The sequence below is a fragment of the Aythya ferina genome (genome assembly GCF_964211825.1).
Source record: "Aythya ferina genome assembly, chromosome: 19".
NCBI lineage: Eukaryota > Metazoa > Chordata > Aves > Anseriformes > Anatidae > Aythya > Aythya ferina.
In genome coordinates, this window is record NC_140309.1 from 12,618,193 (window position 1) to 12,640,134 (window position 21,942).

A 21,942-nucleotide genomic window follows, 5' to 3' on the forward strand; every position below is an offset into this window, starting at 1 on the left:
CGCTGCCCGCCATGGCCACGGCAGGGCCGGCGCTTGTGGCGGTGGGCAGGAGGCTGTGGGGCCCCTATGGTGGTTGTGGGTTTGGACAGCCGAATGAAATTGTGGTTTGTTTCACTCCAGGCGTCCCAGATGATAGTGTCTTACGATGAACACGAAGTCAATAACACGTTTAAGTTTGGTGTGATCTACCAGAAGTTCAGGCAGGTGAGTAATCCCTGCATCATGCTCACAGAATGAGTCCTGCGGCATCAGGGCTTGTTTGTCAGGAGACGTGTGGGACCCTGAGCCTGAAATTTGGTCCTGTAGTTAATTTTGGGACAATGTTTAAGGACACTGTGTCACTGGTGTCCTTACGAATAATGCACTTCTTACTACTTGGATGTTTCCCTGACTCAAAATATGATGTGGCTGAAGAAAAATCAGTATGAAAATCAGCCTGCAAGCAGCTGTAGGGAAAAATGGATGTGAAAATGCATTTTAGCAGCCGTGGTGTTTTAATCAGATGTATGTTTAGACAGTGAGACCGTTACATTTGTCTTGGAAGGCTGTAGGCTATGCAGACATGCGTTTGCTGAAAATGCTTTCATTAGCCTAGGAACACTGGATGCGAAGCACGGAGACAGCCGAGTCTTATAATTTACCAAAGATTATTCTGACAGGCACCCTAATTATCCTTACATATTGCATTTTATTTTGGATTGAGTAACTCATGGAAGACCGTAATTACGGTCTTGTTGTTTTGAAATATACCACACAGAGGATGATTAAGACTTAGATTTTTCCAATGAAATATTAATCTGTGTTCCAGTATTACCCCTGCTTTATCCTCACATCTCTTTCTCTTGGTCAGAAGTTGTTCTCAGCAGCTTTACTGCTGGAATTTCTTGGTGGCTGAAAGGGCTCTGAACCTGCCCACGCTGGCAGCTGGGAGGCACGTTCAGTGGTGCAAAGCGGGTGCTGAGCACGTTGTGGCAGTGCACAGCACGTTTGGTGGTGCAGAGTGGGTGCTGGCAGCATGGGGATGTCCCTGGCCCCCGGAGCCCCCTCAGTGTGGCCGTAGCCCAGCCCTGTCCTGCCTTGCTGGGAGGTGTGGGCAGCCGGGAGGGGCGCAGCCCTGTTGTGTTGGCTGCCCTCCTGAGATGGGCCTGTGTGTCCTGTAGACCCAGGAGGAAGAGTTGTTTGGCAATAATGAGGAGAGCGCTGCCTTCAAGAACTTCTTGAATTTGTTGGGAGACACCATAACGCTGCAGGACTTTAAAGGGTAAGTAAAAAAAATGATTTTATATATAAATTCAACAAGACACCATATAGTATGTAAAGTACCTCTCGTGCGAGAACAGAAGTCATCTTATTCATGAGCAGTACAAAGCAGAAGCAAATATAGCCTTGGCTTGTTTTTCAAACTTGAGGGAGTTTTCCAGAAAAATTGGAACTGCCAAGAGAAAAGATCCTGCTGTTTGGAGACGATATCTGGTGACACTCAGCTGTAAATGAGAGACTTCCATGGAAGCACACACTGTGCTGAGCGCTGTGCCACGGGGTCAGGGTCAGCAGAGCCAGGCTGGGAGCAGCCATGCAGTGCTTGGCCCCGTGGCCGCTGCGGATGCTCACGGCTGCTGCCAGTACTGAGCCCGTCGCTGTGACCACATTGCCTGCCCTGAGCTCCAGACTAGTACCAGGATGCTCAGTTACGATATATGACGCATGATTTGTTCTCTCCCATTTGCTAGCTACTAGATAAAGATAAATGAGCTGGTTTGTTCCATCACCTTGTCCCTGACAACCGCCTATAGGCTTTGGTAAGCTTTCAATTAATATTTCTTCATTTCTCCCTTAATTTCTCTTCGGTTCTAGTTTTCGAGGAGGCCTGGATGTCAGCCACGGGCAGACGGGGGCCGAGTCTGTGTACACCGTGTTCAGGGACAGGGAGATCATGTTTCATGTCTCTACAAAGCTGCCTTTTACTGAAGGAGATACACAGCAGGTAAGAGATGTACAGACGCCTTCCAGCAGCCATGTGTCGCTGCTACAGCCGTGTGGGAGCTGTGACCTACCCAGCGCCACAGCCACAGAAGTCCATGCTCCAGAGCACCCTGACCCCTGTGTGCCGGGGAAGGCTGCTGCTGCCTGTGCTCCTGGTCTGCAGGAGCCTGCACACACAGCACTGATGTGGCAGAGCTGCCTGCTTTTACCAACCACGTTTTCCCTTTCCGCTCAGCTGCAGAGGAAGAGACACATTGGCAATGACATTGTGGCAATTATCTTTCAAGAAGAGAACACGCCGTTCGTCCCAGACATGATTGCCTCCAATTTCTTGCATGCCTACATTGTTGTACAGGTGGAAAACCCCGAGACAGATAACACATCCTACAAGGTAGGGGGAATCTCAACTTGCACGTGTTGATGTTCGCTTTGGCCCCAGGCATGAGATGGTGCCCGTGGAGCTCTGCTCACTCTCATGGATGTCTTTGCTTCCTCTTCAGGCAGTTCACGCCCAGCTCATGTGTATGTGCATTGTTTGTATGTAACTGTGCAGTAGGACAGACTTAAATTCCAAATTTCACATTCACTTACGTGTACTCAGTGATATATACATAACCGGAGTATGTATATATTGAATGTACATATGTATACACACAAATATTTATGTATGTACTATTACGTAGTGTGTGTATACATACACAGGTGCATGCTCATTTATTAAGAATTTTGGACTTTTTAATAAGGATTTTTTGACTAAATACTTGAATAAACCTCAGGACAGCTCATGCCCTCCTAAACACAGCACTCAAGCGTGGGTAGCATAAACCCTGCTCTCCCTCTGCTTTCCATCAGGAGGTCAGTAGAACATCACATTTCAAGCTGAAAGCACACCGCTTAGAGCCATGAATGAAAACAAAGTTCATAGGAAGTAAATGTAAAGAGCACTGCAGCCAGTCCTGCCCTGGCAGCTCTGGGTGCCGCAGTCGGCAGGCGGGGGCACCTCTGCCAGGCTGGGAGCATCGCCTGGGGTGCAGGGGCCGCGCTGGGGGCTGCCCTCGTGCCCCTGCCTCACCGGCTCCTCCTGGCCCTGCAGGTCTCCGTCACGGCCCGCGAGGATGTCCCCTCCTTTGGCCCGCCGCTGCCGAGCCCGCCGGTTTTTCAGAAGGTGAGAAATGGGTCTGAAAGCGTGTACCAAGTCAGGAGGAATATACGTGTGTGTGTCCAGGATGCTTCAGAGCATGCCCTGTTGGGGGGAAATGTGATTTGTGGGGTTTACACACATTATTGGTAGCGAGGACTGCGAGTCTGTGGCAGGGCAGGAGGCCGTGCATGGTGTGTCGTCATGCAGCATCACCCCTGCAGGGTGGCAGATGTGGCTCCCCGGGGCACTGCTCGTTGTTGGGTCCGTAGGGTTACGCTACCAGAATTGCCAGGAGCAGTATGATGGCTGGTATTCAGCCTTGCCTCTCTTGCTCCCCCAGAGCCCTGAGTTCAGGGAGTTCCTGCTGACCAAGCTCATCAATGCTGAGAACGCCTGCTGCAAGTCAGACAAGTTTGCAAAGCTGGAGGTAATGCTCACTGCCTTCCGCCTCGCGCCACCCCAAACTGCCCTATAGCACCCTGCAACACCCCGTACCACCCCAAACCACCCCCTACCACACTGCGGTGCCCTGTGCGAAGGCTGGGAGGTGTGCAGCGGGGTGCAGAGGGCTCTCTCCATTTCTCCTCCCAAACTGCTCTTCCCGGCACTGAGCCAGGCCAGCACTCGCCAGCAGCGCGAGCAGGCGGGCGCCCTCGCACCCGAGGCCGGCCCCGGCTGAGCCGGCTGTCACTCCCCAGGACCGAACGCGTGCCGCCTTGCTGGACAACCTGCACGACGAGCTCCACGGGCACACCCAGACCATGCTGGGGCTGGGGCCCGAGGAGGACAAACTGGAGAATGGAGGGCATGGAGGCTTTCTGGAATCGTTCAAGGTAAGCCCCAGTCCCTTGCCAAGAGCAAGGTTAAAACGTGCCTGGGGTGGGCAAAACATCTTCGGGGCTGAGCACCGGGCGCGCTGCGCTGCGGGAGGGCGGCTGGCGGGAGGTGGCTGGTGTCAGCCACAACAGGAGCCACAGTGAGAGGTGCTGGGTGCTGAGGGAGGGAAGGTGCTGCCATGCCAGGGTGAAGGTGTGGGGTGGGTGTAAGTGGGGACAGCAGGAAGAGTGGGCTGGAAAAAAGGAGAAAGAAATGAACGACCTGGAGGAAATTCTGGGTGACCGTTCCAGGTACGGACACCGACCTGCGGGGTAGCAGGGAACAGCCCTGGTAAAGCAGGGAAGGCTTTTGGACAATGTCCCTGACCAGGAGCCATGGCCAGAAGCCTCATGCAAAGGCTTCTGTAAGACAGTGATGGGGAGCTGCTGGGAAGGGCTTGCCCTTTGGGCTGGCTGTGTACAGGGGGTGATGCATGGAGTGCCCGGCTGGGGCTCCCCATCCCCGTGGTGGGTGATACCCGTGCCCTGGCTCTGGGCACACGTCTCCTTTGCACCTCTCCCTGTCCTGCTCCAGGTGGCTCTGGCCACAGCTGTGGCAGGGATTGCTGCTGGTGCCGTGGTGTCCCCTGCTGTGGTGGGCAGGGAGGGCTGTGTGGGCACAGTGCTGGAGACAGCTCCTGGAGCTGTGCTATAAGCACAGCTTTCTCTTTATCATAGAGAAAGTGGCACTTGTAGGAGGTTAACCTTGCCATACCGCAGGCAGCTGTGGAGGTGGGATGAGCAGTGCTGAGGGGTTTTGTCTGGTCCCTCACAGAGGAGGGGGTGGAGGCTCAGCTCTGTCCTGCTTAGGTACGAGATGGGCTGCAGAACCTGAGGTACCACGCAGTCATCTGTCACAGTGTACTTCCCGGCCTCAGACATTGATGTTAAATGATTGTTTTCTCACACGCCTTTGTGTATGAGAAGATGCACTTTGCTTTCTTGGCATTTCAGGGTTTCCTGGGGCGTGTGGTGCATCCAGCTGCTGGAGCTGGCTTGCACTTGCCCCTCCACCTCGGGACCGCACTGCTGGGCTGCTTGCTAGCTTACCTCCTGCACAGTGTGTTCCTGGAGTGAGCGTGGGGCAGGGAAGTGGCAAGCACGGAGGGCTGGGAGCAGGGCAAGACGTGATCTGCTCCATTTCTGTTTGCCTGTCGCATCACATCGGTGAGCCAGCCCTTGGCCCGCTCCCTCCCAGCCTCTCCGTGGGCACCGTGGCTCTCGGAGTGCTGGCCCTCGGGGACATGCGGTACATGAAGCGGTGCCGGGGCGAGGGGCTGCGCCGGGCGGCAGGTGGGTGCTGGGAGCACCGCAGGGCTCCGCAGCATCAGCAGTGCCAGGAAGAGACCTTCCTGCCTGCGTGTCGCGGGCAGCCAGGGTGGCTGGCAGCAGAGCGACCTGCTGCTTTCACCTGCGGACACTGACAAATTTTGTATGAGTTGCTGATCCTAATAAATCCGGTCTGATGGACGCTTGCTTGCAGTTCGTTACTCGAGGGGCAGGAGGGGCTGAGCGTGGGGCTGCTGGGGACACCGCGGTCCCTGTGCAAGCAGGGTTCTGCAGAGTGCAGCAGACTTTGGTACCTGTGGGGTTTTACAACTGGCTGAAGCCAGCAGCAAAGCCACCTGTGCACCACAGGATGTGGTGCTGGGCGCCTTCAGAAATACACCCCTTGCCGGCTAGTTCCCTCTGACATCTCTTTACCTTGAGCTGTCATTGAATGGGTTGGGGAAGAACGTAGCCATGGCATGGTAGATAGCACAGCAGAAATTCAGAAGGTAATAGCTGCAAAGGAAAAGTTTACTGTAATTGGCACACTGGTATCATAGTCCAGTTTGGGCTCCAGTTACTATGGTGACTACAGTAATTAAAATAAGTGTATGGATTTTTTTTAACTTGCGCATTTCACTGTTGCTTTTCATAGTGTGTGCCAGACTTTCAAAAGATCTCGTGGTCTTATTTGTAAGTGCTTGGGACAACAACTGAGGGAAGGCTTTAAAAATAGCTCAGGTCCTGTTTAAGCATCCAGAATGAGTGTTCAGATTTACAAAAGGTCTCTGCCTCCAGTATGCGCAGCTCTGGTTACCACAGTTTTGAGTCAAAACACATTAAAGTTGTCCTCATTTCCTGCTTGTGCAGTTCATGCTCACAGAGCTGTGCCTTTGGTCCTTTTTCTGGCGGACTTGGAATACTCTTCACATCCCTTTGTGTTCACACCAAGCACAGCACCGCTCCGGTCTCTGTCAGTGGACTGGAGCCAGCACCTTGTCTGGAGAGAGCAGGGGCACCAGACCTTATCCTGGGATCTTCTTCCTGATAACCAGTCTACACCAAAATCAGCACAGATGTCTCAGGCCAGCTGGGAGAAGGCTGTGGTTTGCTGAATAGCATGGTGCCGAAGGCTGCATGGGAATCATCATGCAGCCAGCCTCCCAGCCTCGAGAGCGGGCAAAAAAGCATGCCTAGAGAAAGCATGTCTGGAGATGCAGGGAGCAAGGAGTGCAGACAGGGCACTGCAGGGTCTGGAGGGATGAAGGCTGAGGAGCAGCCACAGGCTGCAGCTGCTGGTAGCTGCCACAGGAACACGGCTCAGCTCTCCTCCATGGTCACTGCAGAGACGAGTGGGCCAAATGAGCAGCAGAAGCACTTTGGGCAGGATGTGTTTAGCAAGCATAAGCATGCTGAAGACCAGAAACACTTGTGCTGATGAGGATGTGAAGCCTCCAGCGCTGTGATGTTTAGGGGCTGGTAGATGGACCTGTCAGCAGTGTGGGCAGCGGGGAGGGCTGGGGGCTCCTTGCAGACCTTTCCACTCCAAATCCAGGGAGAGGTGCCGGGGTGTGCACCCGAATGCAGCTATACAGCTGGGCTGCAGCTGCTGTTCCTTGGGGCATTTTGGAAGGTTGTGCACATGCAGGGCAGGAGCCAGGGCTCCAGGGCTTGTCCCAGCCCTGCTGCTGCTCTCGGCCCTGGCACCCCGTGACTGCAAGATGAACCCCACCGCGGTGCCCACGCAGCTCCTGCTGCTGCCAGGGCAGCTGCTGTGGGCACGTGGCAGCGCTGCGGGCGGTGCTGGCGCTGCGGGGCGAAGCAGGAGGCAGGCTGCATGCCAGCAGGGCCTGGGGCTGGGACGGCTTTGGGCAGCAGCAGGCCCCTAGGTGGTGGTGACCGCTGTCCCCTGTCCCTCGCGGCCACAGAGAGCCATCCGAGTGCGCAGCCACTCCATGGAGACGATGGTGGGCAGCCAGAAGAAGCACCACGGCGGTGGCATCCCGGGCAGCCTGAGTGGGGGCATCGCACACAACAGCGGCGAGGTGACCAAGACCACCTTCTCGGTGAGCATGGCCGCGTGGCCACACGTCCTGCTGTCCCTCTGTCTGTCCCTCCCTCCCCATCCCAGCGGGGCGCTGCACCCTGCTGGAGCCGCGTGGCAGTCGCCTGAGCAGACAGAGAACAAAGGGACAAGGAGAGGATCTGGGCACAGCACGCTTTTGTGTGTGTTGTTAGAATCAGGTTTGTTTTGTGGAAGAACCAGAAGATCGGCTTCCTGTCATTTTTTTAGCCCAAAAGTACATAGAAGATGTAAAAGGAATTCTGGTATTACACATTTTCTAGATGTGCAGGCTGAGAATTGCGAGCAGCATAATTCCTAGTAGGATGTTTGGTCTCTGGAGTTCCCAGGATGGAGCTCTGCTCTCTGAACGTGGGCTGTTTCCTTCTTGCAGCCCCCCGTTCCAGCAGCCACGGCCAAGAACCAGTCAAGGAGTCCCATCAAGCGCCGGTCAGGGCTGTTCCCCCGCCTGCACACGGGGTCTGAGAGCCAGTCGGAGAGCAGGACAAGGTGGTAAGTCTGACATTGTCCTGGTTGCTGGGTCAGAAACACCCAGTATGTGTTAAACATTGCAGGAGCTGTTGGCTGGTGCTGGAGGCCTTGCAGTGTGTCTGGGGTGTTGAAACCCCACCTTTTCCACACCAGGCAGCCACAAGGGCTTCTTCTGCCATGTTCAAGGCTATGGTGTCCTGAATGCCTTCTCTCTGTTTTATATCAAAGCGGTGGTATCCAAAGAGCATCTGTTACTCTTACAGTTTAGCACTTCGTGCTAGGAATATAATTTGACCATCCATTTTAAGTCTCTTGTGTAACTCACGCAGCCTGCTTTTTTGTGCCCTCAGCGACAGTGTTTCTGGAGCCCAGAAGACACCAGATATGGGACATTCATCACAAGAGATGAAATCTGAAACCTCATCCAACCCCAGCTCCCCTGAAATATGCCCCAACAAAGACAGGTGAGTAGAACAGAGCTCAATCCTCCTTTGAGCTCAAATTCTTGCAAGCCCCTGTGTAGCTAACAGCCATCAGGGACTGTTGAACAAAATCTTCAGGTCTTAGTATAAATAAGTTTGATATTAAGGGATAAAAAAAAGATTCTGGTGATTCATGCACACAGCTCCTTTATGGTCTGAAAATAGTCATCTTTAAAAAAGAACAGTAGCAAGGAATGGTATTCGACAGGATTTGTCCAAAACCAGGCACGGGAGCAGGCACATGGTGTAGAGCCAGCCAGGCCCTCGTGTTTCTGCTGGTGCCACTGGCAAGCTGCTTTGTCCCGTTGTCCGGGGGGTTTGCTCCTAGCAGTGCCCCGAGCAGCAGGTCCCTGTGGTGCCCACAAGGCGCTCAGCTCTGCCTGCAGCAGCCGCGTCATTTCTTTCCGTATCACTTTGTCTCCTAGGCCATTCATCAAGCTGAAGGAGAACGGGAGGTCAAACATCTCACGCTCCTCCTCAAGCACCAGCAGCTTCAGCAGCACGGCGGGAGAGAGCGAGACACTGGAGGAGTACGACAGCGTGGTAGGCACCAGCCCCTGCGCCTCCTGCTCCTGGGCTCACGCAGCCAGAGCTCTGCAGGTTCCTCGGCAGCCCTGGGTCCCTGGGTGCTGCCTGGCAGGGCAGGAGGCTGGCAGGGGGTCTGCTCCGGAGCATAAGCCTTCCTGGGGGCTCTCTGATGAGCACGGCTGTAACAAGACGTGAGCAGAGCCCTGGGACATAAACTTGCTGCAGGAGATGGAGCTGTGCCTCGCTCTCTCCCATGCAGGGAAGCCAGCCGTCCACGGCGTCGCCCTTCAAGCAGGACGTGTTTGTCTACAGCGCATCGCCTGGCAGTGAGAGCCCGAGCATGGGGGCCGCAGCCACCCCGGTCATCATGAGCAGGAGCCCCACAGGTGGGTGTGGGGGCGTCCCCCGGGGGGGCAGCTCTGGAGTCGCAGCAGCTGCCAGGCAGGGGCAGCAGGAGCGGCCGCGGGACGCCGCGGGGGCATGCCCCGGGGCATGGCTGTGGCGCTGGTGCTGTGCTTCCACGGGGAGTTTGCTTCCCTGCTAAGTCAGAGGTAGCTTCTGTGGTGGCTCTGTTTACTCCACTCCCTCCTGACAGACATTTGCAGTAGTCTTGGAAACTCACTGTCTCCAAGGAATGAGCCGTGACTCACAAATTATTTAATAAACGAACAGCATTCCTTGGGCCTGGCTCTATTGCCCCTGCTGCTAACTTAACTCTGTACTAATTCCGTCCATTTTAGTCAGACAATTAGCAAAGTGAGGCACAAGTCGGCATGAGCAAAATCAGGCCCTTTGTTAGTGCAGTGCGGCGGTGACGACACCGCTCTGCTCGGGGAGCCCTGGGGTGTCTGCAGCGCCTGCTCCTCGCCTGCACGTCACAACCCTTTAATTTCCCCGTGCGCTGTGGTCCTGCCGGAAGGAACCACGATTCAAATGAAAACGCACATTATGAACTTAGGAGCACTTTGCAAAATAGACAGAGCTGCAAATCCACTGTTAACAGCTTGGTAACTGGGAACAGCTCAGGAGAAAAACTAAGCTGGAAAATGCAGTCTGGCTTGCTTGCTTTTTGTATCTCTGCACCCCACAAGTCCTCCTCCTTATTTTATTAGAGAATTTCTGAATGAGTAAAACAGCCTCTTTTAATGCTTAAAGTGTTTATTTTGCATTTTTCCTGCCAAGAGCATTGAAATCCACCCATACTTGTACGGATCAGTCATTTGTTGTAGCCTTTTCAGTGGCATTTCCAGTAGAAACACTGTGAAATGTAATTAAGCCTCAATTTATTCCATCAAAACCACTTAATGTACAGATTTTGCCAAACATTCAGCCAAGATAGACTAAATATTTGTAACACTGGTGACAATCTATTAAAGTGCCTGGCTGCTGCGCTGGTAGCACAGCAGTCAGCACTACAGCTTCAACGAGCGCGCTTGCTCGTGGATTAGTACTATTTTTGCTTTTCCCCACCCTCCAGCAGATATAAAGAACAGAAACTCTCCAAGGTCAAATCTGAAGTTCCGCTTCGACAAACTCAGCCACGGCAGCTCCAGCACGGTAAGTGCCGCGGCTCTCAGGGGGGATGCACAGGGCCACATCCTGCCCTACCTGGCCATGGGGCAGGGGCAGAGCCCGCAGCGCTTGTGCCATGGGGCAGCGCTTGTGTGGGTCTGCACGGGAACACTGAGGGTGACAGAGACGGGACATCCATGGGGGAACAGCCCCGCTCCTCTGGGCCGGTAGGGCAGGGCTGTGCAGCACGGGGCAGCCTCTCCGTGCAGGCAGGGCGAAGCGCAGGGCATGGCCCAGCCCCTGGTGTGCTGTGTCCCACCTCCCCTGCTCCCAGACGCAGTGCTGGAGCTGCTGTGGGTCCTCCTGAGAATAAATACAGGAGATGCGGGGAGGAGGGCTTGGTGACTTCTTGTGCCTTTTTTTGCAACTCAGCTGTATTCTGGTTTTTCATTTAGAGCCACTAGCAGGAGAAAGAAGTCAAGAACTTTTCAGCGGTAAGTGTTCCTAACACTGTTGTGCACAGTGATTCATCTCATCTGTGGTCACGTGTATCCTTTAGTGATAGCCCATATTGGCCAATTGCAGTGTTTACTATTAAATATGTGATCAATAACGTGTCTTACAGCATCCTAAATGCTTTTGTGAGATGAGGGCAGCACTGACTGAGAAAAACAGCAGTGTTTAATGATGGGAATGATTGGTGCCCCTCAGTGCCACCATGTAGCAGTATGTATTTCTTTCTGGGGTGCTTCTAAATGTTCCCCACAGCAGTTCTGCCACCTGCTTTCAGGGAAGTTGCTGCATGGCTGCAGCGGCTGCACTGAGTCCTGCCAGGGACAGGGGCAGCCAGCCCCCTGCTTCCACCCTGCAGCTCCACCAGTGCCCGCGTGTTCTCGTGCCTGGAGGCATTTACAAGTTTGTTTCCTGGTTCTCCCACAGGCTTGAGTTCCTGCAGCCTTTTTTGTCATGCAATTCATGGTATTTGTTAGGAAGTTTGTAGCTGAGCAGAAGAGCCCTCAAAACTTAAAAGGAGAGGAAATTCCATTTCCAAAAGCACTGGCTTCTAAAAGCCCCAATCTTCTCCCATCACCTGAGTCTCCTTCTCTCCCTGCCTGGGGCCACTTGGCGCCTCTGAGAGGATGGGCACTGCCACACCACTGCCATACCAGCACCCTACTGTATGGCTTTTGCTCCTTCCCTGGGACTGGCACATCGTAGCCACCACTGCAGGGATATCTTCAGGAGTGAGAATATTCAAAGTCTCCGAGGCTTTTATCCTTTTTCTTTGTTTTCAGAATTTTTTGTTCCAATAAAGGGAAAACTCTTCACCACCCAGTGGGAACGTGCACACCCTGCACTAACAGCGAGGTCCCCTCATCGCTGCAGCTGCACCCTGCGCCAGGAGGAAGCCGTCAGTGTCACTGTGCAGCCGCTCCTGTCCTCTGGCAGAGACCCAGCCACCCTGCCCCAGCCGATGGCGTTGCTAGCTCGGGGGCACCCTGCGCACTGCCCCAGGAGACCCCTGCCCACCCGCCCCACGTCCCCCTGCAGTGCCGGGCGCGCTGCGGCGCTGGGGCCAGGTGAGCGCCGTGCCTCTGCCCCAGTGGGAGACCTGCACCCTGCGGCTGGGGCACCAGCACCAGTCTCCCCCCTGAGGCTGGCCTGCCCATCCCGGGGGGCGGGAGGGAGGCCAGGCAGATCCCCCCCGAGGTTTGGGGGTCTCCTCCCTGTATGTGTAGTATCAGTGCGGAAACACTTTCTTTTTGTATTTTTCCCTTATGGAAGGGCAGGCGGTCAGGGCGCAGTTAGGGCTTTCAGTGGGCTGGTCATGGTGGCTTTCCCCCCATTGTTGCTCTCCTCTGCCAGGGGTCAGGAGGCAGCAGAGCAATGCTGCCCAGCACGGGGCTGGCAGGGCAGCAGCACAGGACCTCATGAGCTGCCCTCTCTTCTCCTCCTGACCAGTTTTGCTCCTTGGGTTGCAAATTTTCAAGGCAAATGCAGCCTCGTGTCCCGTGCCTCCTCAGGTGCTGGCACAGGAGGCAGCCGGGGTTGACTTGCCCTCTCTTGGCAGCTCAGGAGATGGTGTAGGTGGCCTCTGTGTTTTTTCCCTGACCAAAACTCCATGCATGGGCCTGGAAAAGATTAACCAAAGCTAAAGCTGTAGTATAACTAAATACTAAATCTGGCACTTGGAGTGGATTTATTCTGTGGGCTCTACCTTATCCTGTGTGTTAGCTTGCCAGGCAAACAAATGTATAAAGCGCCAGTGATTTTTGATGGCATTGGGCTTTACCCCTTGCAGAATTTGTCCCTCTGCTTTTGAACATGCTTTTGTTTACTTTAAAAGAAGAGGATTATGAGTTCTGGAAGGTGACTTCCCTATAACACCCTTTTCCAAAAAATACCTCTCTAATCTTGCCACAGAAGTCCCTTTGCTCTTATGGAGCTTTGTCTAAAGTTTACTGAAATCTGTCCACTAATTTCAGGATGCTCATAGATTTCCCTCATGGATTTTTTAAATAATACACTGCAGTGCTGCAGAGGTGCAGAACTGCATCTTGCCATAATCCGTAATCTTTGCAAAAAACACCCCATGAAATAAGGTTCTTGATTTCAAGTGAAAACTCTTTTGTCAGTTCATGATTCTCAATGAAAACAAAACTTTGAGTGCCAAAGTTAATCATACACAGCTGGAGCTCAGAGGCACAGGCATGTCTGAACAGCTGGGCTGGTGGCTGTGGTGATGCACGGGGCGAGGGCTTGTGGCAGAAACCCACCGTCCCTGCCCCACCACCTCCCACCTGGGCCAGAGCAAAACCGGGCTGATCCGAACCAGCTGTGCTGAATGAGGCTCTGCGTGGAACTGGGAAACAACCGGAATGTGTGCTCCAAATGGGTGCTCCCACTTGTGCGTGTGATTTGCACATTTGAATAGAAAAGGCAGTTGCCCTCCTGGGAGAAGAGTCAGGTTAAAGAAGGAGCCACACTGTGGAAAAAACAGAGAACGCTTTCATGGGCATTGAGCGCACTGTAGAGGATCAGTAAATACAAATAACCAGCAGTGGTGACACTCCCTCCTGCTTTCAGTGAGTTGCTTTTAAATAACATTTAAATCTTGAGATTTTCTTTGAAAGAGGAAAAGCACAACACATTTAGCCCGGTCCGCAGCTAGCTCTGGATGTCTCACATTCCAGATACTTTGCTGTTCAGTTCTGCTGTCTGACGATGCTTCAGTAGCACTTTTAAGCCCATCCCCAGTTCTTCCTCCTCAAAGCTTTTGGTCTGGTTTTCTTATGCCCTGCAGTGAATACTGACTGGTGCAAAACCTTGTTTTGAGGGGCTGTTTTTGTTTGTTCATTTGTTTTTCTCCTATGAAGTTGCTTGATTCTATAGATGTCATCATTCGCATGGGTGTTGATCTCTGTGAGATCTTTCAGCAGAAGATGCAGTGGCTACTCTTGTCTGGGTTTTTCATTTTGAGTTGTTTTTTCTTTTTTTCTCACTTGAAACTGTGACTTTCCTTTTTGACCTAGGTCAATTTGTAGAATTATTAGAAGGTGGTTAAAAGGCACACAGGACAGTTTGAAGCTCCAGGGAGAGAGATGCAATGTGTTAGATGTGTCCTGAGCCGTTCCAACCAGCTGGGAGGGCAGCAGGGCCGGGCAGACAAGGTCTGCCAGCTGCTCCTATACTCCTGGGACAGTTTCAAAAGTGCTGCTCACAACTGGCTGTAAAACCAGCTCCTAAATAACAATGGGCTTTTAAAGCTCCTGTCCTAGCCAAGCTCTAGTGTGGCTTCTGCCTATCTGCCCTGCCCTGCAGCCCTGTGCAGCAGCCTTTCAGTTCTGGGATTGTCCTAGGTCACCCTGCAGCAGCGCTGGGGACTGCTGAGCAGTTGTGTTCAACCTCGGAGGCATTTGCACTCCAGCAGTGGGTGAAGATGTTCCTGCATATATATTGCAAAATGTTTTGTGCTTACATGTGACACACACACATACATATACGTATATATATATATATATAACAGAAAGGATCCCTCGCTGACACTAACTGGTGGGGCAGTGCGCGTCAGAGCTTGGCAGCTCCTGCCCGCTGCTGGTGCTGGTGCTCTGCGGCGCAGGGAGCCCAGCATGGGGCTGCCGGGGGCTGCCCAGGAGGCCTCAGGGCCGCTGCTCCGTGGGCTCAGCAGTCGCAGCCCAGGGCTCGGGGCTGCAGCGGGGATGCCTGGTGTCAGCCTCAGAGCAGCGGTTTGCCTGTCCCGTCTGCACTGTTTACATGCCCGCAGCTCACACCAAACTCAGAAATGATGTTGCACAGCGAACGCCGGAGGTAGGACTGCAGCCTGGGGAGGCTCAGCGGGATTTCCCGGCCGTGTAGGACAGGTCTCTGCTGTCCGGGTGTTTGCTCTCCTTTTTTCCCTGGGTTTCGGTGCCCTGGTTACTCCTGCCACACCCTGCCTCCTGCTTGGCACAGACTTGCTGGCTATCCTGCTGGGGGCAGGATCAGGCCCAAGCCCAGGCCCAGGTCTGCCTCCCAGGCCCAGCGTTGGGGCTCAGGGCTGTGCCATGCACACCATAAGGCTCTGGGGATGTGTTTCAGTCCCTCGTGCACATCCCTGCCCACCCCACAGCCCCCCGGGGCACAGCAGGGCCCGTCCTAAGGGCAAGGGTGCGCGGAAGGCACCGGCACCACGGGCCTTCTTTGAGGGCTCCCCAAGCCAAGCACACGCTCAAGCACAACGTGAAAGTGCTTTTTTTTCTGGGTGGAGAGGGGGGGTGCTAAGCACAGGTCCAGCTTCTTTCCAGCGTTTTGGGGGTCTTCAGGAATGGCAGCTGAAGGGGCCAGGATACTTCCTTGACATAACTGGGCTTGTTAACCCCAACTGAGGATCTGGCTCAGAGGTTTCTCGGCTGTCTTTGTCTTGACTGCAAGAGGTGGTTAGCACTGATAATTGCTCTTAAAGGCGGTCAGAGCTCAGCACCTCTGCAGATCACAGCTCGCACTCATGCTGCTTTGCTTATGTTCCGACTCTGTCCACTAGAGCTGGTCAAGAAGCTCTCATTTCTGAATCTTAGAGCATGCTTTCATTATGTTTTAATGAATGTAGCACTGCGTATACCCTGCAAAGGAAAATGCTGAATTTATATCATTAGAATGTGAAGAGAGTTTATAGAGTGAAAAAAAATCTTGAAGAAATGTATCTGACAAAAGTTTATTTTTTATGTAGAGAGGCGGTGCTTTGTAGTTCCTGGTGGCCTGTCTGTTGTAAATAATGTACATTTAATTTATTGCTATGGTAGCAGATTGTATTTGTTATGTATAAAACTAAAGGTTCACAAATGTATATTTTGTTGCTTAAATGTGTCTTTGCAAAATTCACAATAAATAACATATTTTGTGTCTGTATGTGTATTATATTATGTATGTCCATGAAGGGACAGCTTTAGCTGAGCTCCCTGGGGACAGTCTGGGGTCTTTATACCCCTGTGAAAACCATGCAATGGCATAGACTGGGGTTGAGCTGTTACTGAGGTGGGTAAGATCAAATAAAGTTACGATCCAAAGCAGAAGAGTACCAGAGTGTAAGAAGGTGCAGATCAGGACATCTCTGCTGGTCTTAGTGACGCTAGGACCAGGTCAGCAGGCAAGGATCCAGCATCTGTTCCCCACGCATCGGAGTTTCCATCAAGTGACCTGTTCTGTCTGAGTTGGAGTCAGCGTATGCCTAATATAAGCCATGCAGTGTCAGAGTTAGAACTAAAACCTGTTCCTGTCAGTCGCAGACCATGTGTGGTATGGAAAACAAACAATTTCATAAAATGAAAATGAACAAGCAGCAATTTGGTTTCTCTAAAACAGCTTCGTTTACCACAGAGCTTCAGTCTCTGGCATCTTGGCTGCCTTACGGACATCCTCTCTGAGTGAACTATGAAATTGGATTTTCTCTCTCAAGTTCCTCAGGAACCATTTCAAATCCCTCTAATTTCCCAGCTCTCTTCCTCCCAGGACACTAAGAAAAAGCCATTATTGTACAGAGGAAGCCTGTCTGGTGCGTTTTTCCCCACAGCTCAGGCTGAATGACAAACAAAGCTATTCGCCAGTGTTATTTCTCTAACATTTTGTGATGGGGGAGAAAACCCATCAACATGCATGCGTAAGAACAAAATGCTTGTCCTGGGGAGGGAACAAGCCCAGCGGAGGGGCGTGGGGTCCCTGGAGCGATGGGTGAGCAGCGTGGGCGCTGTTCCTCAGACTCCCCTGCTTCCATCAGGAGTGGCAGAGGAGCAACAAAACAAAGCATGCAAAGTTCAGGTTCTCTTAATGCATCCTGACTGTTGTAAAACTTATACTCACAGCTCCCCACTTTGCCCGTAATGAGAGTAAGAATTCTGGAAGGCAAGCTTCATTTACTTTGGCATGAAATGATAGCCCCCTGCTATCATTGTCAGGTGGACACAACCCAAGCCCCTTCTCTCTGCCCACCCCCTAACCTCACACCTTTGAGTGTCCCCTTGCCCACCAGGACTTTCCGTGCATGACCAGCAAAGTGCCTGGACGCTGGCAGCCTGCTTTTGTCCTGCTTTGGCTGTGTTACAGCTGTGGAGCTGCTGGGTGCACAGCCACCACCACACCTCGTGCAGCGCCCTGAGCTGCAGCCAAAGCCCCGCAGCCAGCCTCAGCCACAGCCACTTGCTGCTTTGGAGTGAGGCAAAGTTTCCAGATCCAAACCCATTCAGGTGAGCCTGCATTAAGTGGGGATCTGAGACTCTATGCTGCAGGACGTGGGACGCCGACTGGACTTGCTACGTGAGGCCGAACAGGTGCCACGTTCTGACCACGGCTGTGGGGTCTTGTGGCATTTAAATCTGGGATAGCTGCAAAGACAGTGGTCATACTCCACAGGCTATTGAAAAGCATAACTGCTAAACTAATTCCTCCCAGCTTCTTCCTTCCTTCCTCTCCACTGCCCCCATCCCCAACAGCACCAAAACCTCACAGCAACGCATTGTGGACAACCTCCTACCAGCACAAAAAGCAGGCACCGTACAGCAAAGCACCACAGGACATGAGTGGCTCCTGACCGCATGCCAAATGTCCTAAGGTACGGTATCACAAGGCGAGGTAAAGTCGGCGGGGGGATGCAGGGGCAGCTGGTGCAGCGCACGCACAGCGGTGCTCCCCGGGGGCTGCCTGCAGGGCTGGGGCTGGGTGGGCCCCTGGCAGCCCCCAGGGCGGTAGCACTGACACAGGGCACTGAGCTGCTCGGGGTGCAGCGTAGCTGAGCCACAGGGAGTCAAGCACCAGGAAGCTCCCTGGTGACACTGGGCACAGTTGTATTTGCTGGTAAGGGTGATTACAAGACATCCAGGGCAGTAAGGCACTCTGTGGTCACAGGGCAGATTCTCTCCTGATTTTGTCTACATGCGTTATGTGGCTTTAACTGGACCAGTGTACGTGCGGTGTTGTTAGCTCTGATTATTATTTCACATCACCACTGAAAAGAAATAAATCCATGCAAAACATGCAAGAACGGCCAGCTGTCTGGTTAAACATGTGTGCTCTGCTCCTCACACGGTGGCTGCTGCCAGCTGTGAAGTGTACACAGCAGCTACCAGACCCAGATTGTGCTCTCATCCAGCAAACGGTGAACCAGCTCTGAGTCAGTATCTGTGTCACCAAAGCCCATCTCTGGCTGAAACAAAGTGCAGTCCAAGGTGAAGTCACTTCCTTCTTCCTTCCTTCTAAAAATCTATGGTTGTTATAAAAAAAAAAAAAAAAAAAGTAATGGAAATGTATATTTTTCAAGACAAGCTCAACCTGGTTTTGTTCCCTCCTGCCAGAATTTAAATACATGTCAACTGAGCAATTTGCATGACTTTGCAAAGTCACTGGGGAGAGCAAAAGCCTTTGGGGATCTGTGCCAGGGAGACCTCTGTGCACTGCCCCCACTGTCTGCTCAAATCGGGAGAGGGGACAGATCTACCCCAGCTTTGAGCTCAGGGAACAACCGTTGACATTCTCCACATGTCAGACACAGATACTATTTCATTCCTCCCACTTAGCCTATTTTCAGCCAAGGACAACATGCCATGCCCAGCACAAACTGGAGCAGCCATCAGTGGTGCCTCGGTCTGCCCACAGTCCCTGCCCAGCATCTTGGGGCTCAAGAGCATCATCCTGAACAGCTCAGCATGAGGAATGTGGGCAAGAAGCTGGCCTCTCCTCAGACATTTCCTCAACCTGATTTTGAAATCAGAGGGCTTTCACAGCAGGGAAATCAAATGAGAATTAAACTCAAGTGCATTTATTTAACAGAAAAGAGCAGGGAGGTTGTCACGAATGAGCATGAAACATTTATTGAGGTTCCTGTGAACAGAGGCTTGGTCACACAGCCTCTCTTACATTAGTACATGCACAGAGACAATCCCTCCGCCACTCTCACTGTAACAGGAGATATAACGGAGTAGTTTCTTTTCCCACCAGACCGACTGTTGCTTTGCAAATCATTGCAAACCTCAAAGCTGCAGAGGGAACATGCCCACAGGACTGTGTGACCTCAGCATGGGCTACAAGGCAGCCACCAGCTGGGAAGAGCTAAGGAGTGTCCAAATGCTTTGGGTGGCAAATCAAAGTCTGCTGAACAGCCTGATTAACCTGCTGGGGAGGTTAGAAGAGGCAGATGGGTGGCAGCAGAAAGGTTGGACTGAGAGGGAGAGCTATGTTGGGCTGCTCCTTGAACGATGGTAAGGTGTCCAAACTGAGTTTCTCACGCATTTTGTTCGCTTGGATGAAGCAGTGTTAGAGAAGCCCTTCTGATGGGGTGAGCAATAAATATAAAGGTGTTTTGCTTTGTTTTCTCACAACGGATGGGGGAAAGGCTGATATAAGCCAAGGGCAGTGGGAGAACCTGGGAAGCATGGTGTGTATCTTGGGAATGTGGGTGCCTGCGATGTGCCCTCAGCTCCCTCTAATGTGTGTGGTGCTGCCTGCTCTGGTGTCACTGGCCCTGCGGGGGTACCTGCTCCTTCCTGCAGTACCCTGCTGACACAGCCCCATCTGCGTGATTGTGGAGCCCTGCTCCTGCTGTTTTTAAGCACTGCAGCTGCATATTTCTCATCAGCTAAGGCAAGTTTTTGGCGGGGTTGTGGGTTCAGTAACAGAAGTTTGTGGCCTGCAGACAGGAACTGGAGACTTATTTTCTTGACCTGGTGCTGGCTTGTAGCCTGCTTGCAGATGCCAGCTGACCCGCTGCTTTCAGTTTCTTCACCTGAATCTGCTCCCTGACCTTAAAAGGGCAGTTTACGCTGCGGTGCTTCCCTTCAGCACAAATACTGTGCAAGTGCTCCGCCTGCTGAAAAGCCGAGATAAGTCTTAATGTGTGTGGCCATATTAAAGCCTGGGTGATTTAAGTATTTGCTCTTAGGGCTTTTAGCAATGATAACACAGAACTAGGCAAACAGAAAACAATTATGCTTTTGAGAAGCTTGAAGTTACTACTTTCTGCAATGTATGCATAACCTCCAACACAAGGGAGAATGTATACTTTTCAATAAAAGCATTTTGTATTACAGTATGATAAAAAGTTAGTTTAAGCTACCTGCAAATTCATGAGTATTTGGGAAGTGACATGAAGCAACAAGTGATGCAATGCAAAACTAAATTGTGAATTCATAGCACTCTAGCACAGCTGGAAATGATTTTTTTTTTTTTTTTAATATCTCAGACTTGAAGCTTGGGATGTGGTTTGGGATACAACTGGAACATCACAGTGGTACTTGCTCACCAATTACCTTTTTGGACAGCTGCTGCACCCTGACTGTTGCTTGTCCCCTCTGTGCTTCATCTGGGACATAGGAGATTCCCTATCAGAATGCTTCTTTTTCTGTTACCTAAAACAAGACTGCTCTGAGATGCCCTGAGAAAGCTGTCATGGATTTTTGTCTTGTTCTCTTTATGGGCTTGCACAAGGAAGGCAGTAGCTGTGTGTTTCCCAGCTTTGTGTTTGATGGTGCAAATGAACCAGGACACCAAGGTATGGGCTCAGATTTCTCTCCCAGGGTGGATGATCTGAGTGTTTGCTGTAAAGTGAGGGCTGATTCCACAGTAGAATTTGTTGATATCTTATTTGTGTGCTGCAGAATATCCACTGAGGACTCTGTATGAAAACACATGCATGGATTTGTTATGATCCTGACCAAACTAAATGTGCAGCAAAAGCAGCCCACCATCTATGCACTGGTCTTTCATGCAGTGTGAAATCCTTGACAGTGCCTCACATACAGAGAAGTATCAACCCCAAGAGATTTAAAGTTAAACTTTAAGTAGTGTGAGACAATGATGACAGTTAAACAAGCAATTTAGGTATACCTTTTAAAGAAGTATATAAATATTTTGTATACCTAGCAGATGGGTGGGTTTTGAATTAACAGAGGAATATTCCAGCCAGAATATGGAAACTTGCCCAAATAATCTGGACTCTAAAATCAATTGGGAGAGAAACAACTTCCAGACAGCTTTGAAAAACTTCTCATAATAGACCTCATTGCAAGAGCTGCTTCCCTAGTTCTTATAGCTCAAAATGTGAGGGCTGTAGAAACAACCATTTAAGTCCAGGACTTGGAGGGCAGCAATTGACCTAAATTGTTCACTTTTACAGCTGAGACTGACCAAATCCTTATGTGACATGCTTCATAATGTTCGACTGCTGGAAGCCTTGCTCATCAGGTGAAATGTAAAACCAAATACTGCAAATCCTTTTCCCAAGAGGCCATTAAGTCTGATCTTGAGTTTGGGTGGTGCTTTCTGGACAGGAAGCTCTTCCAATTTTAGCTGAAGAAAGTGTTTCAGTTCAGTCATAGCATGTTTAAGACACTCACCATAATTTATTCCAGAAGTAGCTGCAATTATGATAAGCTGTGTACACAAATTTACAGCTCAGTCTTATTCCATATAATTTTGAACTTGAGTTGCTTAAATCAGGATCCTAATTTTCTAGGCTCTATAGACAGAGATGCACAGGATGAATGGCACTTGGTAACTGTGTTGCTCTTCCTTTTCTTATGAACTACAGAAAATCTAATCAAACATGAATCCAGGCATAAGAGGAAAATAAAAATAATCATTAGAGCATTTTACCTCCTAGAAGTTTATTACTAGATTACTTGCTAAATTAAGCTGTTTTCTTTACATATGTAACTGCTTATAGGCTTGACTAATTTTCTCACCTGGAAGTGATCTTTCCTTTTCTCTTCTTCAGAAGGCATTAATGGTTTGCTTGGGTCTTTAATTCATTTGCTTCCAGCTCTCCTTTGCTGTTATAACACAGCTCATCAACAGCATCAGTCAAGAAAACTCCTCGTGCTACTCCAAACATGGGAATCTCTCATGCACGGCCACTAGGCAGACAAATTTCATGTAACCATGTGTGAGATTTTTGTCTTCAAGTGACTATCCACATAGTCTAAAGAGCATCCTGTATGGACTCGAGTGATTTGGGCTGGATATGAGAAAGTCAGCCAGGAAGACTGAAATTAAACATCAAGAATGCAACAAATAACTTATCTCGTTCCTTGGCAGCTTCCCTGTTAATCTCACTAG

At 51.4% G+C, this 21,942-nt stretch overlaps 1 protein-coding gene across 12 annotated transcripts in view; it reads left to right on the forward strand.

Moving 5' to 3' along the window:
* Positions 1 to 15,746, forward strand: part of RAP1GAP2 (RAP1 GTPase activating protein 2) — a 76,769-nt gene extending 61,023 nt beyond the window's left edge. For 9 of the 12 annotated variants that reach the window (XM_084492828.1, XM_084492833.1, XM_084492829.1 and 6 more), the window contains 15 exons: positions 121 to 204; positions 1,161 to 1,261; positions 1,855 to 1,984; positions 2,219 to 2,374; positions 3,077 to 3,148; positions 3,465 to 3,551; positions 3,823 to 3,957; positions 7,197 to 7,334; positions 7,725 to 7,843; positions 8,173 to 8,286; positions 8,730 to 8,847; positions 9,092 to 9,218; positions 10,310 to 10,389; positions 10,800 to 10,838; positions 11,640 to 15,746. In XM_084492828.1, coding sequence (XP_084348954.1) covers positions 121 to 204; positions 1,161 to 1,261; positions 1,855 to 1,984; positions 2,219 to 2,374; positions 3,077 to 3,148; positions 3,465 to 3,551; positions 3,823 to 3,957; positions 7,197 to 7,334; positions 7,725 to 7,843; positions 8,173 to 8,286; positions 8,730 to 8,847; positions 9,092 to 9,218; positions 10,310 to 10,389; positions 10,800 to 10,808 — 1,470 coding nt within the window. In that variant the 3' untranslated portion in view covers positions 10,809 to 10,838; positions 11,640 to 15,746. The remainder of the gene's footprint in view (positions 1 to 120; positions 205 to 1,160; positions 1,262 to 1,854; positions 1,985 to 2,218; positions 2,375 to 3,076; positions 3,149 to 3,464; positions 3,552 to 3,822; positions 3,958 to 7,196; positions 7,335 to 7,724; positions 7,844 to 8,172; positions 8,287 to 8,729; positions 8,848 to 9,091; positions 9,219 to 10,309; positions 10,390 to 10,799; positions 10,839 to 11,639) is intronic. The other 3 variants (XM_084492832.1, XM_084492837.1, XM_084492835.1) reach the window with 1 other exon arrangement.
* The last annotated feature ends 6,196 nt before the right edge of the window (positions 15,747 to 21,942 follow it).